Below are 14,947 nucleotides of genomic sequence, written 5' to 3' on the forward strand. Positions count from 1 at the left end.
TCTGGCTAAAATATGTTATCTCTCACTATCTAATGTGACAATGTGGATATTACAATAAAAAAGCATAGTCTTTTAACTTATCAGGATTTAATGTTATACTATTTTTGCAGTTAAAAAACAGGAGCATCTTATATGTCATATATAGATAAGGTAAGTAAGTGTATCAAGTATTGCTATAAATTTAATTTTTCAATCATAAACTAAAAATAGAAATAAAATAAATTCTTCTATTGATTAAACCCAGAGGAAGGTAAAATTATATACCAGGATGAGATATATTCTAGTTATTAATAACTTTCATAAGGGTATATAAGGGAACTGGATCCCAATTTATGAAATATCCAAAGTCAATATCTTGAATCATACTAAGAAGTATGGTTTAGTAGACACTGAAGAGAGTCTACTGATTTATTCTGCAAATAATGTGTTCATCTTTTCCTACTTATCTCTAATAATGAAACAAGAAAAAGCATTTAAGTCTCCAGTACTTGTTTTTAATATCAAATAGTCAAATTTACTTTGAACTCTGCCTTTGATAGACAAAACACATCACAGAGTAAAGCAGGCGGAAATTGTTTGTACTAAAATATTACTTGTAGAAATATCTGGCTACTAATAACCTAGTGAAAGGTACCCAAACAAGCACACATAGATATGTGACTCTACCAGGGAAATTTACAAGCAAGGACTCTCAAAGAGTAGCGAAAGAAACTAAAAGAGATAGGAAAAAAGGAGGAAAGGGGAAAGACAAAATAGAGAAAATACAAGAAAAGAGAGAACGAGAGGGCAGGGAAAAAATCAAACAGAAGGAGATGAGAGAGAGGGATATTAGGAAAAAAACAGAAAATTAGCTTAAGATAGAAAAATAAAAATAGTGAAAAAATGATTAAGGTGGAAAAGTGGCTAAAAGCCAAAAGAAGGTAATACAACTTACAAGTTTCAAGATGATTACCTAAAGGAAAACAGCCTAAGACTGTAGCTCTCTCAACATTGGGTACTGGATACTGTAACTAAATGAAATCAAATAGTACTGAACATTGGAACAAAGAAATAAGAAAAAGATCTTGTGGACTATAGGTGAAGTGATTATATCTTCCACAGTTTCTAAAAATCAGATTGATTGAAAATGAATAGAATTCTTCAGACCCACCAGGAACAAGTAAATATCTTTCTATTCCTTCAAATTGTGTTTTATGACAAGTGGGAAAATTAGTCCTAAGGCAAATACCACACCAATGATGGAATTCAAAAATAGGTGGCTCATTAAACATAAGCTCATAGATTTAACTAAAGGACTGGCTGAAGATTCAGCTAAAGGAAAAGTAGACAGCTGGTACAATACGGCATAAGAATTTCTCAGATAATCTAACCTTACCAAAGTAGTCCTAAATCTTATCTTTGCTCTAAGATAATAATAAGTTCAGAAAGAGTAACTGAGAAACCTAAGCGGATAGCCATATGTTTTGGTACAACTAACTATTAATTAGTTGGAAAAAAAAGTATTACACTTACTCATACCACTGTTTATTGTGTTTTCGGTAAAGCAACGTATCCAAGGCAACAGCATTGACATCCAGAGCTCCTGGGGAAGGCCACTGGTTGGTGAGATGGGCAGTTAACTCTTGTCTCGATCTTAAATCATTATTCTTTAGCACAGTCCTGTGAATATTAAGATGGTGAGTGCTTTTGTCTTCACTGTTCTACAATGGCAGAGGAACCTAATGGTATCAATTTAGGCCCCCAAAATTTATCTTATAAAATTGGTTTGTTAATAGATTGTGAACAGAACTACAGCAAGGATGGTTGGGACAATGACTGTTCTTTCTCCTGCAATATGTGTTCTTCATTTTTTTTTCTGCTGGTTACAACAAATCACTACTTGTGAAATTCAGACTTACTATGTTTTCACATTATTACTAAAGTACTAAAAGACTCAAGTAGCATTTTATATCTTAATTAAAAGGAAGTGATATCTTAAAGATACAGGTTATTAAGCCAATTAAAATATTTAAAAAGTAAAGATTCCATGTGTATGATTTCCTAGCTTCAAAACTCAGACACAATCTATGAAAGTATTTTAACTCAAGTAAAGGAAAAGCGATTAAAATGAGAAAAAAAAAACTGACTGCAAAAAAATATAAAAAAGATTCTCATAACTATTTTTCCTTTTTTTTTTTTAACACACTGTTGCTGGCTTGAATCCCATAACTGTCTTTGAAATAAATGACTGATAAATCTTCATGAAAATGATTAAATCAATGACAACTACACTGAGCAGTATAATCCACTGTAAATGTTTTAACTACAGAATGAAGCCATTATAACAATCCATGGTTTTAATTTTTATAGAACTGTTACTTGCTAATATCAACTTAGAAAAGAATTTGCTTTTTGCCAAAATTTCAGACTTCAAAAACCAACTGATCATTGTCACAGGATTAATTCAACATTTAAGTTGATGGTTAAAAAGAACTTTAAAAGCAAAGGTCTTATTCTACCTCTAAAAGGCCTTAAAATACCATTTAGGTAACCTGCGTCCTCCAACAGGAGTCCATGGCTTTAGTGTGTCAATGTTCTGAGCCATCAATTCAGAAGCAGGGAAGTAATATGTGCCTGCCACTAACTTCCACAGATAAAAGTCCTGTTGTGGGTAACAGAGAGGTAAGTCAGTGAGGTAAGGGCAGCATAATACTGCACTAAAGAAAATCAGCCTGCATGCCACCCCTGGCTGTTTACAGTGATACTAATGGAATAACTATATTTCATATGTCTCTAACAGGCTACAGATGGATATTTCTGATTTTATGGGGTATCTGTGTGCATTGAAAAATACTTGTTCCACTATGTCTACAAGGAAACATTATCTGATGTAAACATTAGATTCTGTCTCAGGATGGAATACTAAAATAGGCCAAAGTTAGTGAGAATGTGTCCCATTAAGATATTATTTTAGCCTAGTTGCCCCAATTTCATTTCACTGGAAAAGAAATTTTTAAAAGGACTTTTAAAGTACTTTAACATTAAAAAAAAAATTAAAACAGTAAAGCTTTACAAAGAGAGCAAATGGGAAAATTTTAAGACTGACAGGAAAATAATGCAAAACAAAAATAGGAATTATTGGCCAGATAATCTGTTATGATAAACCCCCATTATTTTGGATTCTGTAAGGTTTTTCTCTATCATATATTCAATTTCTTGAGGGAATCTAGTGAACATCACTGGAAAACTCAACTTCAATGTCAAAATTGGCTCACAGGGAATATTCAGGCAGAATGTAAGAAAAGCAAATGTGCATCTGTGAGGAAATGGCACTGGTAGAACACAATAATAGTAACTGAACAACCTCCAATTTAGAATATATTCTTTCTGGAAAATGAAAAGTTGTATACCTCATTAAATGGAAAAGAGAACTGAAGTTCCACAACTGTTTTTATATAACTGTTGTCCATGGAGATTTTTGCCTAATGACAAATTAAGGTACTGTCTTTAGACCTTTGTCCTTATAAATCCTAATGATGTTTTCTATGAGCAGCTGCCTGGTCCTCTGAAACAGGAGATAAAAGATCTCAGCTAATGGAATAGGCACAGTTTTCCTCCCACATAGCATCTATTTCCCATCTTTTGTGAGGAATGTGGAGACAATAAATCCTGGCACTTGCTCTGCCACTATGAAGAGGAAAGGTTACTGGAGAATCCTTGTGTAAGGCCTTTTCTTTCATCACTCAAGTACACTATGGGACAGACAAGTGAATTAAGTTAAGTTGAGAACCTCGTCCTTGTATTTTTGAACTTGACTAGAGTCTGTTTAGAGTAATAAATAAACAGAGCAGTTTATTCACTTTAACGGTGGGTCCCTGAACAGAATGTACCAGCAAAGAGACATTACTGCAGTTCCTGCTTCCAACCCTCTGGGGTAGCTCAGTTTCCTTCTTTCTAAGCCTATTTATCCAGCCTTTCTATCCATTCTGTGAGTTGCTGATCTCTTTATAATGAATTCTATCTGTGCACAAGAGCTGATTGTAGTTGTTTGCAACCAAAGAATCCTATCACTTACCCTAGAACAGGGGAAGTATACCCAGTTAATATCAAAACCTACTCAAAGGTAATCCAATTAATGTTAATATGAAGAATAATGATATTTTTCTTAATTGGCCAAGCTTAAAAATAGTTTCAACTTAAGATATTTAATAATTGCTATTATTTAATGGTATTAAATCAGTGATAATTAAAGGTTAAAATATGTGACATTTAGCATTTAACTTTAATTAAAACTATAACCAATGCTGAAATTAGTCTGTCTAAAAACTGAATTATTTTATATGTGATAGATTCTATTTATCACTTATCTATAAGTCAATTTATCATTCCCTCATTAAGACAATGATTCTATAGAAGGTGCACTGAAGGAAAATTGTTTAATTTATTATGAAAGTAGCAAGAGTAGAATTATCACAGCTAATTTTCAGAACTTCCCTGTGGCATCTACCTCTAAATTTCTAGATAGCTGATTTCTCTTTAGATTCTCAATAGGAATTATTTAGGAATTTGCCTTCTCAAAATAACACAATTTAATTTATTACTGTAATGACTCAAAACCATTAAAGAAAGGATCTCTTTATATGGATTTTAAACTACATATAATCTCATCAAGCCTAACTATGAGGCAGGTTCTGACACTTGTAAAGCTTAAATACAGCTACTGAGACAGCAAGTTGCAAGGCAACTCTATTAGGGGAAAATATTTAAAACTCAAGTTTACTTATATACTAAAAGTATCATCTCCTTGTCTTTGCTCTCCCAGCATTAACTATATCCCTACTATTATTCAAAAGATCCAAATTCCATCCATCTTCCAAAATTTATTTCATTTTCTACCTCATTCTAAAAGATCTTCAGACTACTTCTGTTCACAATGATACAACTTGTATTGCTTTGTAGTGAGTCTCATACAGTTTAATAATCAATTATTTAAATATTTTAATGTTTTATGGATCTTCTACTTTGATTATAAGCTACTTGGGAATAGTAGCTTTGTTTCATATTTATTCACTGTAAATGGTTATAATATTGGACATATTCCTGAATCTCCTCAACATGCAATTCACATGACCACTAAATGAAAACTTTTCTAGCTTGAGGCTTTATATGGATTCTTGCTGATTTCCCATATACTACCTCATAACAAAAAGTAAAGATTTAAACTAAAAATTTAGATTAAATCTGCAAAATATTTCACAGACAGCATTTTCATGACAATCGAAAAAATACATTCACAACTAATATCAAGTAAATGTATTAGGTAGGCAGTGGAGGACACACTTAAAATACGTGAAGAAGCAATCATCTAAAAGTCTTTGTGATTGTTATATTTTTCAAAACATGCTCATAGAAGAGGGAGTATAGAAAGTACAATTTAAATTCTCCTTCCTTATTATACTCTACCGCTCCTAATAATTGGCTTCTAGATCCTTGAGGAATCCCTATCTTGCTTTTGCATAAAGATCTTTTACTCTACAGGTAAAAATCTGTCATTTGAAAGTAAAGTTTGATTTCTTATATGTAATTATGTTGAAGTATGTGTCAGTTCAATTTATCAATTGACTATTTCATGTGATCTTTAAATATATCCTCAATTTTTTGACCTGAATGTGTCTTTGTAAATTCAAAATACTGTGGATTTATATATGCAAAACTTCTCAAGTGAAAAATGGAGTCTATCTCTCCTGCAAAATTGTTAGAAACAAAACTATAGCTTTCAGTTAAGATTCAAAGAGCTGTTTTATTTTTCAAAGGAAAAAGTTCCACATCTTAAGCAAGTCCTTCTGGGAATGACAGAAAAAGTCAATAAATACAATTTATTCTGTGGAACTTAGCTAACCCCTGAAAAGTTTCTATATCTTCTAAATACATAATTTGTAACTATGTGTAAATATGTATTTTACCACTGACACTTTATTCTTTTTAGATTTATATTTTTTCTTCATATGTTTTTTAAACATTTTTATTTTATTTTATTCATTATTTATTTTGAGTAAGGTCTCAATCTGTCACCCAGGGTGAAGAGCAGTGATACAATCATGGCTTTCTGCAGCCTCAAACTCCCAGGCTCAAGTGATCCTCCCACCTCAGTCTCCTAAATAGCTGGGACCACAGGTGTGTACCACCACTCCTGGCTAATTTATTTTTTCTGAGGCAGGGTCTCCCTATGTTTCCCAGGCTGGTCTCAAAGTCCTGGGTTCAGGTGGCACTCCTACCTAGGCATCCTAAAGCGCTGGGATTACAGGTGTGAGCCACTATGCCTTGCCTTAATTTGTATTTTTAATTTTTGTGGGTACATAATAGGCGTTTATATTTATGAGTTACATGAGGTATTTTGACACAGGCATGTAATAATCACATCAGGGTAAATGGGGAATCCATCACCTCAAGCATTTAACCTTTGTGTTACCAACAATCTGATAATACTCTTTTGGTTATTTTTAAATGTACAATTAAAACACTTTTGACTATAGTCACTCTGTTGTGCTAACAAACACTAGGTCTTATTCTTTCTAATTTTTTTTTGCATCCATTTATCCACTTTCCCTCCCTCGTAAGACTCGTATGATTATCGTTAGCTTATCTTTTATTTTTTTTGAGACAGGGTGTTGCTCTGTCACCCAGGCTGGAGTGCAGTAGCACAATCGTGGCTCGTTGCAGCCTCAACCTTTCAGTCTCAAGTGATCCTTCCACCTCTCAGCCTCCCAGTAGCTGGGACTACAAGCACACAACCACCATGACCAGCTAAGTTTTGTATCTTTTATAGAGACCCAGGTTTTGCCCTGTTGTCCAGGCTGGTCTTAGACTCCTGGGCTCAAGTGATCCGCCAACCTTGGCCTCCCAAAGTTCTGGGATTACAGGTGTGAGCCATTGCAGCTGGCCTATTAGTTTATCTTGACTAAGTACAGAGCAATACAATGCAATACTATATAATGCAATACAACAAGACTCTGTATTAATTATAAACACCAAGTACTTTTCATTATGGACTCTGTATCATTTCAGGAGGAAATTATTTTCACATTGTTTTTGAAAAAACAAATTCAGCAAAAATGCAGTTATTTACTGTCTCTTTCAAAAACAGCTTTCCATATCTCACTTGTTCATTATGTAATTTGCTAAAATTCAATTTGTGAAGATTAATCACATGACTCTGAGGCATCAAGAAGGGTATATTTACCTCTCCTCTAATAATGAAGAGTGTTTTACAAAATATTAATTTTTTTTGGAAACAGAGTCTTGCTCTCTCACCCAGAGGGAGTGCAGTGGCGCGATCTCAGTTCATCGCAACCTCCGCCTCCCGGGTTCAAGCAATTCTCCTGCCTCAGCCTCCCAAGTAGCTGGGACTACAGGTGTGTGCCACAACACCCAGCTAATTTTTTTTTTCTTTTTTGTATTTTTAGTAGAGACAGGGTTTCACCATGTTGGCCAGGCTGGTCTCAAACTTCTGGTCTCAAGTGATCCACCCGCCTCGGCCTCCCAAAGTGTTGAGATTACAGTTGTGAGCCACCACGCCCAACTGGAATATTAATTTTTAAATAGAGGCTCATCCCAGGTAAAAATGGAACAGTCCCAATAAAAGTTATTTCAGTTTTCCCAGAAAAACTATTTGCTTTGAATAGTACTTGACTTAAAATTTTATCTCACTGGTCTTCCTCACATGATGTTTTGCATGCATGTTTCTGTATGTGCTATTCTCTGTACCCAGAATACCCTTTCTTTCTTCCTATCCCTTGGTCACGTGAGGAACTCCTGAAAAGCCTGCTCAAATATCAACTTCTTAGTGATGGTTTCCCTGGATCACCATTACTGTGCTACTTCTATAGGGAATATACAAGTTGAGCATTCCTAATTTGAAAATCCAAAATGCTCCAGAATCCACAACTTTCTCAGAAGCAATGTGACACCACAGTGAAAAATTCCACACCTGACCTCACGTGAAGTGTTGCAACTAAAACACACTTAAAATTTGGATCATGCACAAAATTATTAAAAATATTGTATAAATTATCTTTAGACTTATGTGTATAAGGTGTACATAAAACATAAATGAATTTTGGCTGGGTACAGTGGCTCACACCTGTAATCTCAGCACTTTGGGAGGATCACTTGAGTCCAGAAGTTCAAGACCAGCCTGGACAACACAGTGAGACCCTATGTATATAAAAAAGTTTTAAAAATTAGCTGGGTAAGGTGGTGCATGCCTGTAGTCCTAGCTGCTTGAAAGAAAAAACAGAGAGAGAGAGAGAGAGAGAGAAGATAAGTGGAGAAATGGGGATGTTTGCACACTGCTGGTGGGAATGTAAATTGTACGTTCATTATGGAAAACTGCACGATGGTTACTCAAAAAACTGAAAACAGAATTACCATATGATCCAGCCATCCCACTTCTGGGCATTTAATGATTTGAAATCAGTATGTTGAAGAGATTCTGCACAATTATGTCTACTGCAGCACTATTTACAATAGCAAAGTTATGGAATAAACTTAAGTGCCCATCAATAATGAGTGAACAAAGAAAATGTGGTACAAGGTCTTCTAAAAGATCTAAAAATCCATATTCTAGACTTTGATAGTAATACTTAGCCAATTCAAAGTGATTCTTTTGTTCATTTATTTGATTATTTATCTTGTGGCTCCAGGCTTGAGGGTTATCCTCTCCCCTTTACTTTGCTTCTTCCTCACCTCAGAGGCTGTGTCAACGCTCATGATGTGGTTATACTTTCAGCTGTTGGACATGTATAAGGATCTAACCCCTGAAATCTAAGGATGTAACAGCTGTGGTTCCAAGCATTCCAATGCAACTCCAAAGGTCCATGACATGAAGTAATTTTCAATTTTGATAAGACAATATATTTAAAGCCCTTGGGGCTATGAGGAAAGTTTTGAAAGTGTGAGTGAGCAATTTTGATGCTAAAAACGTTCCTAGCATCAGCAATATAGCAAATTTTGTAATTTTCCACTCGCTCTGTCACCCAGGCTGGAGTGCAGTGGCGTGATCTTGGCTCACTGCAACCTCTGCCTCCCAGGTTCAAGTGATTCTCTTGCCTCAGCCTCCTGAGTAGCTGGGACTACAGACGCACACCACCACTCCCAGCTAAATTTTGTATTTTTAGTAGAGACGGGGTTTTACCATGTCGGCCAGGATGGTCTTGATCTCTTGACCTCGTGATCCACCTGTCTCAGCCTCCCAAAGTGCTGGGATTACAGGCGTGAACCACCACACCCAGCCTTGTGTAATTCTTAAGATGTACTCCAGGATTATTTGTGAGTACTTAAATGTGCTCCAGTACTATTTGTGACACAGCACACTGAGAAAATCATAGGCTATCAATCTTCATGAAAATAACTATAGTAATGCAGAATTTTATGTAAATGGAAAGAATACCTAGGTAGCAATTACTGAAGGTCAAAGAAAGGGAAAGTCACCAAAGATAAAGGTGTTAAATACACTCTAACCCCTGACTCCCTTAGGAAAAGCAGGAAAACAGAGTTGCCTACCTCAAGCTTGTCTTTACTACTTTGGAAGAGCTAAGAGCTATCTGACAGATGCTATCTGTTTATTGTTGGTCCTTGCCCTCTACTCAACATAAACTCTATAAGGCTAGAAACTATATGTTTAATTCATTCTTGAATCACCAGCACCGAGAACTGGGCCCGACTCACCATACTTTCTCAATAAATATCTGTTAATAAAACAATATCAGAGAAGTTACAAAAGCAATTTAATACCAAGAGGAGTAATGAGAATTTATTATTCTTTATTCAATTAAAGCTTCCTGGAATTAGAAAATGCATTTATGGCTTGTGAATATCCTAACTTTTTCATAATGTTAATATTAAAATGTTCTTCATTCATGTGTTATTTTCAACTTTAGACACAGTCATGGGATAAAGATTTACTTTATATAACTTTACGATTATTTCCCCTTAAAGAAAACATAATGAAAGAAGCAACCTTAAAGGGAGACACATGTGCAAAAATTATAAGTTATTTACCCATTTACCAATGATATATTCTTGCCCAAAAAGTTAAACCTAAATCTAACCAAGTCTCTGAAAGCAGCAATGGTTTTCAAACTTGGCTGCACTTTAGAACTTGACACTATCCTTTAAGAAGAAAGAGACATTAATGAGTAATTTAGAACTTAAAAAAAAAAATCAAGTGACTCACTATTTTCCCCATTTTAAAATGTAAAATAAACCCTGGCTCCTTACAGGAGTGAACGATGCAGGTGTGGGGCACCAAATATACAAGATGAACTTGGGATATCTTGTGCTAGAAAGTAAGAGTTATCAAAAACAAATGGTTCATATTAGAAGGACACAAGATTCAACATGAAGGGGCTTCAATTAGACAAAAACGGGGCAATTTGAGCATCAAAAATAAAAAGAAATGTAAGTGATAGAAGCACAATAAAAACATTTCTACTATAATGCTGGAACAAACAAAACAAAACAAACAAGAAGTGTTTTGCAATATCATACAGAATATAGGTGGCCTGTGGGGAGGTCAGGATCAGAAGATGACAATTCAAGACCTAATCATCTTTCTAACTAGAACACAGAGGAAAACAATAACAATCCTAATAAAATTACAAACTCAATTTAAAAGGTTTGTTAAATTCCTATATAGAAAAGAAATAGTGCAATAAATCTAGATTTTAACAACAACAAAGTAAAAGCCTTTGATATAAGAGAGTAAGGAAGGGTTGAGGATACTGGGGGGTTGAGGCTTGCCATGAAGGCAAGGGAAAAATGCACAAAGATGGAGTAAATACAGAGCAAGCACCTCCAAGTCTTAGCTAAATGAAACCAGTGGAATGTAAGGTGATCATGTACAATGAGAGAATGCCATCTGTTGGTGGCTTGTAGTATTTGATTGTATTCCTGTATTTTGCATTCAGCTGGTGTCACTTGTTGAGACATATTAACATATGAATCAAGAGTTTTCCTTGCTACACTGACATCATCCCTTTATTTATAAATCTTGTGTAAGTTAATTTGCATTGTAAAAGAATTCTAATTGTAACAAGTTCAAAATAATAAAAGAATGCAAAATAAGAAACAAAAATCATCATCTCATTAGAAACCATTAAAAAGAAGCAGGACATCAGTGTCTTACTCTAAAACTTAACAATATTCCATAAGAACTGAATTTCAGAGCAATCACCAAAAAACCCTAACTGACGAGGGAAAGTTCTTCTTTACAGTTAATTCCAGCCAATAAGTATGAAATGACTAACAGTTGGGAAATCACCCTTTACAAACCCTAATTAATCAACTGCTTTAGGCAATGCTAACCCATGGTTTAAGCCATTAAATGAAAGGCTGACAGGAACTTTTATATAGGAGAAACTAAGCTGTCACCACCTGAATCCACTGCCTGATCTTATAATCACTAAAAGTGGGACAACCAGTGTGCTTCACAATATGATACAATGTGAAGTCCACAGCATCATCTACAAAATACTCCTGCTAAAAAAATTTAAACTTAAATTTAACCCAGCCCTATAGAGCAGCAGTTCTCAGCCCTGATTGCCCATCAGAAACACCCAGAAACTACTTTAAAAGTTTAATTTTCTAGTACCCATATTAAAGAGAAACAGAAATTTTAATAATGTACTTATTTAACCAAATCTACTCAGGATAATATTTTACAATGCAGCCTATATATAAAGTTATTCATATTTTATATCCTGTAAACTCTGCTCCTTTACAGCTATGTCCCCAACCTTTTCAGTTACTGATGTCACAAAATTACACCTTTATACACTTTGTGCCCCCAAACATAAACTAGTATTACTTTTAAACACATTAGTTCCATAAATTACATAGAAAACAAAATGTGGAGTTACAAACCACATTAGTTTTTAGACTAATAATTGTTTTCATTAAATGTATTAGTATCTTAAATCAAGAGAAAACAAAAGTTGAGTTACAAACCATTGTCACACTACTACAAGATTTTATAATTATCCATGGTATATCCTTATTGATATATTTATTTCTTCATACAGCTTTAAATTACGGTCTGGTGTTCTTTAATTTTACCTTGCAGGACTACCTCGTGCAAGGCAGGTCTAGTAGTAATGAACTTCTTCTGCTTATATTTACCTGGGAACACCTTAACTTCTGTCTCATTTTTGAAGGGCAGTTTTGCTGGCTATAGGAAACATGGTTGACGCTTTTTTCTTTTAGCATATTGAAAAATTTGCCCACTGCCTTCTGGCCTCCAGAATTTCTTTCTTTTAAAAATTTTTGTTGGTACAGAGTAGATGTTATGTATTTCTGGGGTACATGAGATATTTTGATACAAGCACACATTGTGTAATAATCACCTCATGAAGAATAGGGTATCCATCCCCTTAAACTTTTATCCTTTATGTTACCAGCAATCCGATTTTACTTTTGGTTATTTTTAAATGTAAAATAAGATTATTATTGACTATAGTTAATCTGTTGTACTATCAAACACTAGGTCTTATTCATTGTAATTATTTTTGTTTTACTCATTAACCATCCCCACTTCCACCCCCAAATCTCCTCACTACTCTTCCTAGGCTTTGGTAACCATCCTCCTACTCCCTATGTCCATTAGTTCAATTGCGTTTATTTTTATATACCAAAAATATGTGATAACATGGAATATTTTTCTTTCTGTGCCTGGCTTATTTCACTTAACACAATGACCTCCAATTCTATCCATGTTGTTGCAAATAACAGGATCTCATTCTTTTTTATGGCTGAATAGTACTCCATTATGTATAAGTACCACATTTTCTTTATTCATTCATCTGTGTATGGGCACTTAGGTTGCTTCCAAATCTTGGGTATTGTAAATCATGATGCAAAAACATGGGAGTGCAGATATTTCTTCAATATACTGATTGCCTTTCTTTTGGGTATATGCCAAGGGGTGGGATTGCTGGATCATATGGGGTAACATTATTTATTTTTATTTATTTATTTTTTTGGAGACAAAATCTCACTCTGACGCTCAGGCTGGAGTGCAGTGGCGTGATCTTGGCTCACTGCAATCTCTGCCTTCCAGGTTCAAGCAATTCTCCCCACCACAGCCTCCCAAGTAGCTGGGACTACAGGCATCCGCCACCATACCTGGCTTTTTTTTTCCTTTCTTGTATTTTTAGTAGAGACGGGGTTTCCCCATGTTGGACAGGCTGGTCTCAAACTCCTGACCTCAGGTGATCCACTTGCTTTGGACTCTTTAAAGTGTTGGGATTACAGGCGTGAGCCACCATGCCCAGCCATTATTTTTAACTTCTTGAGGAACCTCCAAACTGTTCTCCATAGTGGTTGTACTAATTTACATTCCCACCAGTGGTGTACAAAGGTTTGGTTTACTCCACATCTTTGCCAGCATTTGTTATGCCTATCTTTTGAATAGAAGCCATTTTAACTGGGGTGAGATGGTATCTCATTGTAATTTTGATTTGCATTTCTCTTGATGATCAGTGATGTTGAATACCTTTTCATATGCCTGTGTGCCATTTGTATGTCTTCTTTTGAGAAATGTAAATTCAAATCTTTTGCCCACTTTTTAATCAGATAATTTGATTTTTTTCCTGTTGTTTGAATTCCTTATATATTCTGATTATTAACCCGCTGTCAGATGGATAGTTTGCAAATATTTTCTCCCACTATGTGAGTTGTGTCTTTACTTTGTTGATTGTTTTCTTTGCTATGCAGAGGCTTTTTAACTTGATGTGATCTCATTTGTCCATTTTTGCTTTGGTTGCCTATGCTTGTGGGACACTATTATTCCAAGAAGTTTTTGCCCTGACCAATTTCCTGGAGAGTGTCTTCAAAGATTTCCTGTAGGAGTTTCATAGTTTGAGGTCTTAGATTTAAGTATTTCATTGATTTTGATTTGATTTTTGTATATGGTGAGAGATACAGGTCTAGTTTCATTCTTCAGCATATGGATATCTGGTTTATTTATAGCAAACATGTATTTTTCTCCAGTGTATGTATTTGGCAACTTTGTCAAAAATAGATCCCTGTAGGTGTGTGGAATTTTTTCTTGGTTGTCTATTCTATTCCACTGGTCTACACTTTTTTAATGTCAATATCATGCTGTTTTGGTTATGATAGCTCTGTAGTATAATTTGGTCAGGTAATGTGATTCTTCCAGTGTTCTTTTTGTTCAAGATAGCTTTAGCTATTCTGGGTCTTTTGTGGTTCCATATAAATATTAGGATAATTTTCTACTTCTATAAAGAATCTCATTGGTATTTTGATAGGAATTGCATTGAATCTGTAGGGTACTATGGACATTTTAATAATACTGATTCTCCCAATAATTCCAATGAACATGGAATATCTTTATATTTTTTGGTGTCCTCTTCAATTTCTTTCATTAGTGTTTTACAGATTTTGTTTTTTTTTTGTTTTTTTTTTTAAAGTCAGACTCTGGCTCTGTCAGAGTTCAGTGGTGTGATCTCAGCTCACTGAAACCTCCACCTCCTGGGTTCAAGCAATTCTCCTGCTTCAGCCTCCTGAGTAGCTGGGACTACAGGCGTGTGCCACTATGCCCAGCTAATTTTTGTATTTTTAGTAGAGATGGGGTTTCACCATGTTGGCCAGGATGATCCTGATGTCTCGACCTCGTGATCCGCCCGCCTCGGCCTCCCAAAGTGCTAGGATTACAGGCAACAGCCACTGTGTCTGGCCTGTTTTACAGTTTTTACTGTAGAGATCTTTCACTTCTTTGGGTAATTCCTAGGTATTTAATTTATGGCTATTGTAAATGGGATTACATTTCTTTATTTCATTTTTAGATAATTCATTGTTGGCATACAGAAATGTTCCCAATTTTTGTATGTTGATTTTGTATCCCGCAACTTTACTGAATTTGTTTATCGGTTTTAATAGTTTTTTGGTGGAG

At 34.9% G+C, this 14,947-nt stretch overlaps 1 protein-coding gene across 3 annotated transcripts in view; it reads right to left on the reverse strand.

Moving 5' to 3' along the window:
• The window catches only part of RUNDC3B (RUN domain containing 3B), a 180,110-nt gene that overhangs the window by 24,190 nt on the left and 140,973 nt on the right, over positions 1 to 14,947 (reverse strand). For 2 of the 3 annotated variants that reach the window (XM_025379383.1, XM_025379382.1), the window contains one exon: positions 1,513 to 1,659. The exons of the other annotated variant lie outside the window; for it this stretch is intronic. In XM_025379383.1, the coding sequence (XP_025235168.1) occupies positions 1,513 to 1,659 (147 nt within the window). The remainder of the gene's footprint in view (positions 1 to 1,512; positions 1,660 to 14,947) is intronic. 3 annotated transcript variants of the gene reach the window in all.

Source organism: Theropithecus gelada, chromosome 3 (genome assembly GCF_003255815.1).
Source record: "Theropithecus gelada isolate Dixy chromosome 3, Tgel_1.0, whole genome shotgun sequence".
Taxonomy (NCBI): Eukaryota; Metazoa; Chordata; class Mammalia; order Primates; family Cercopithecidae; genus Theropithecus; species Theropithecus gelada.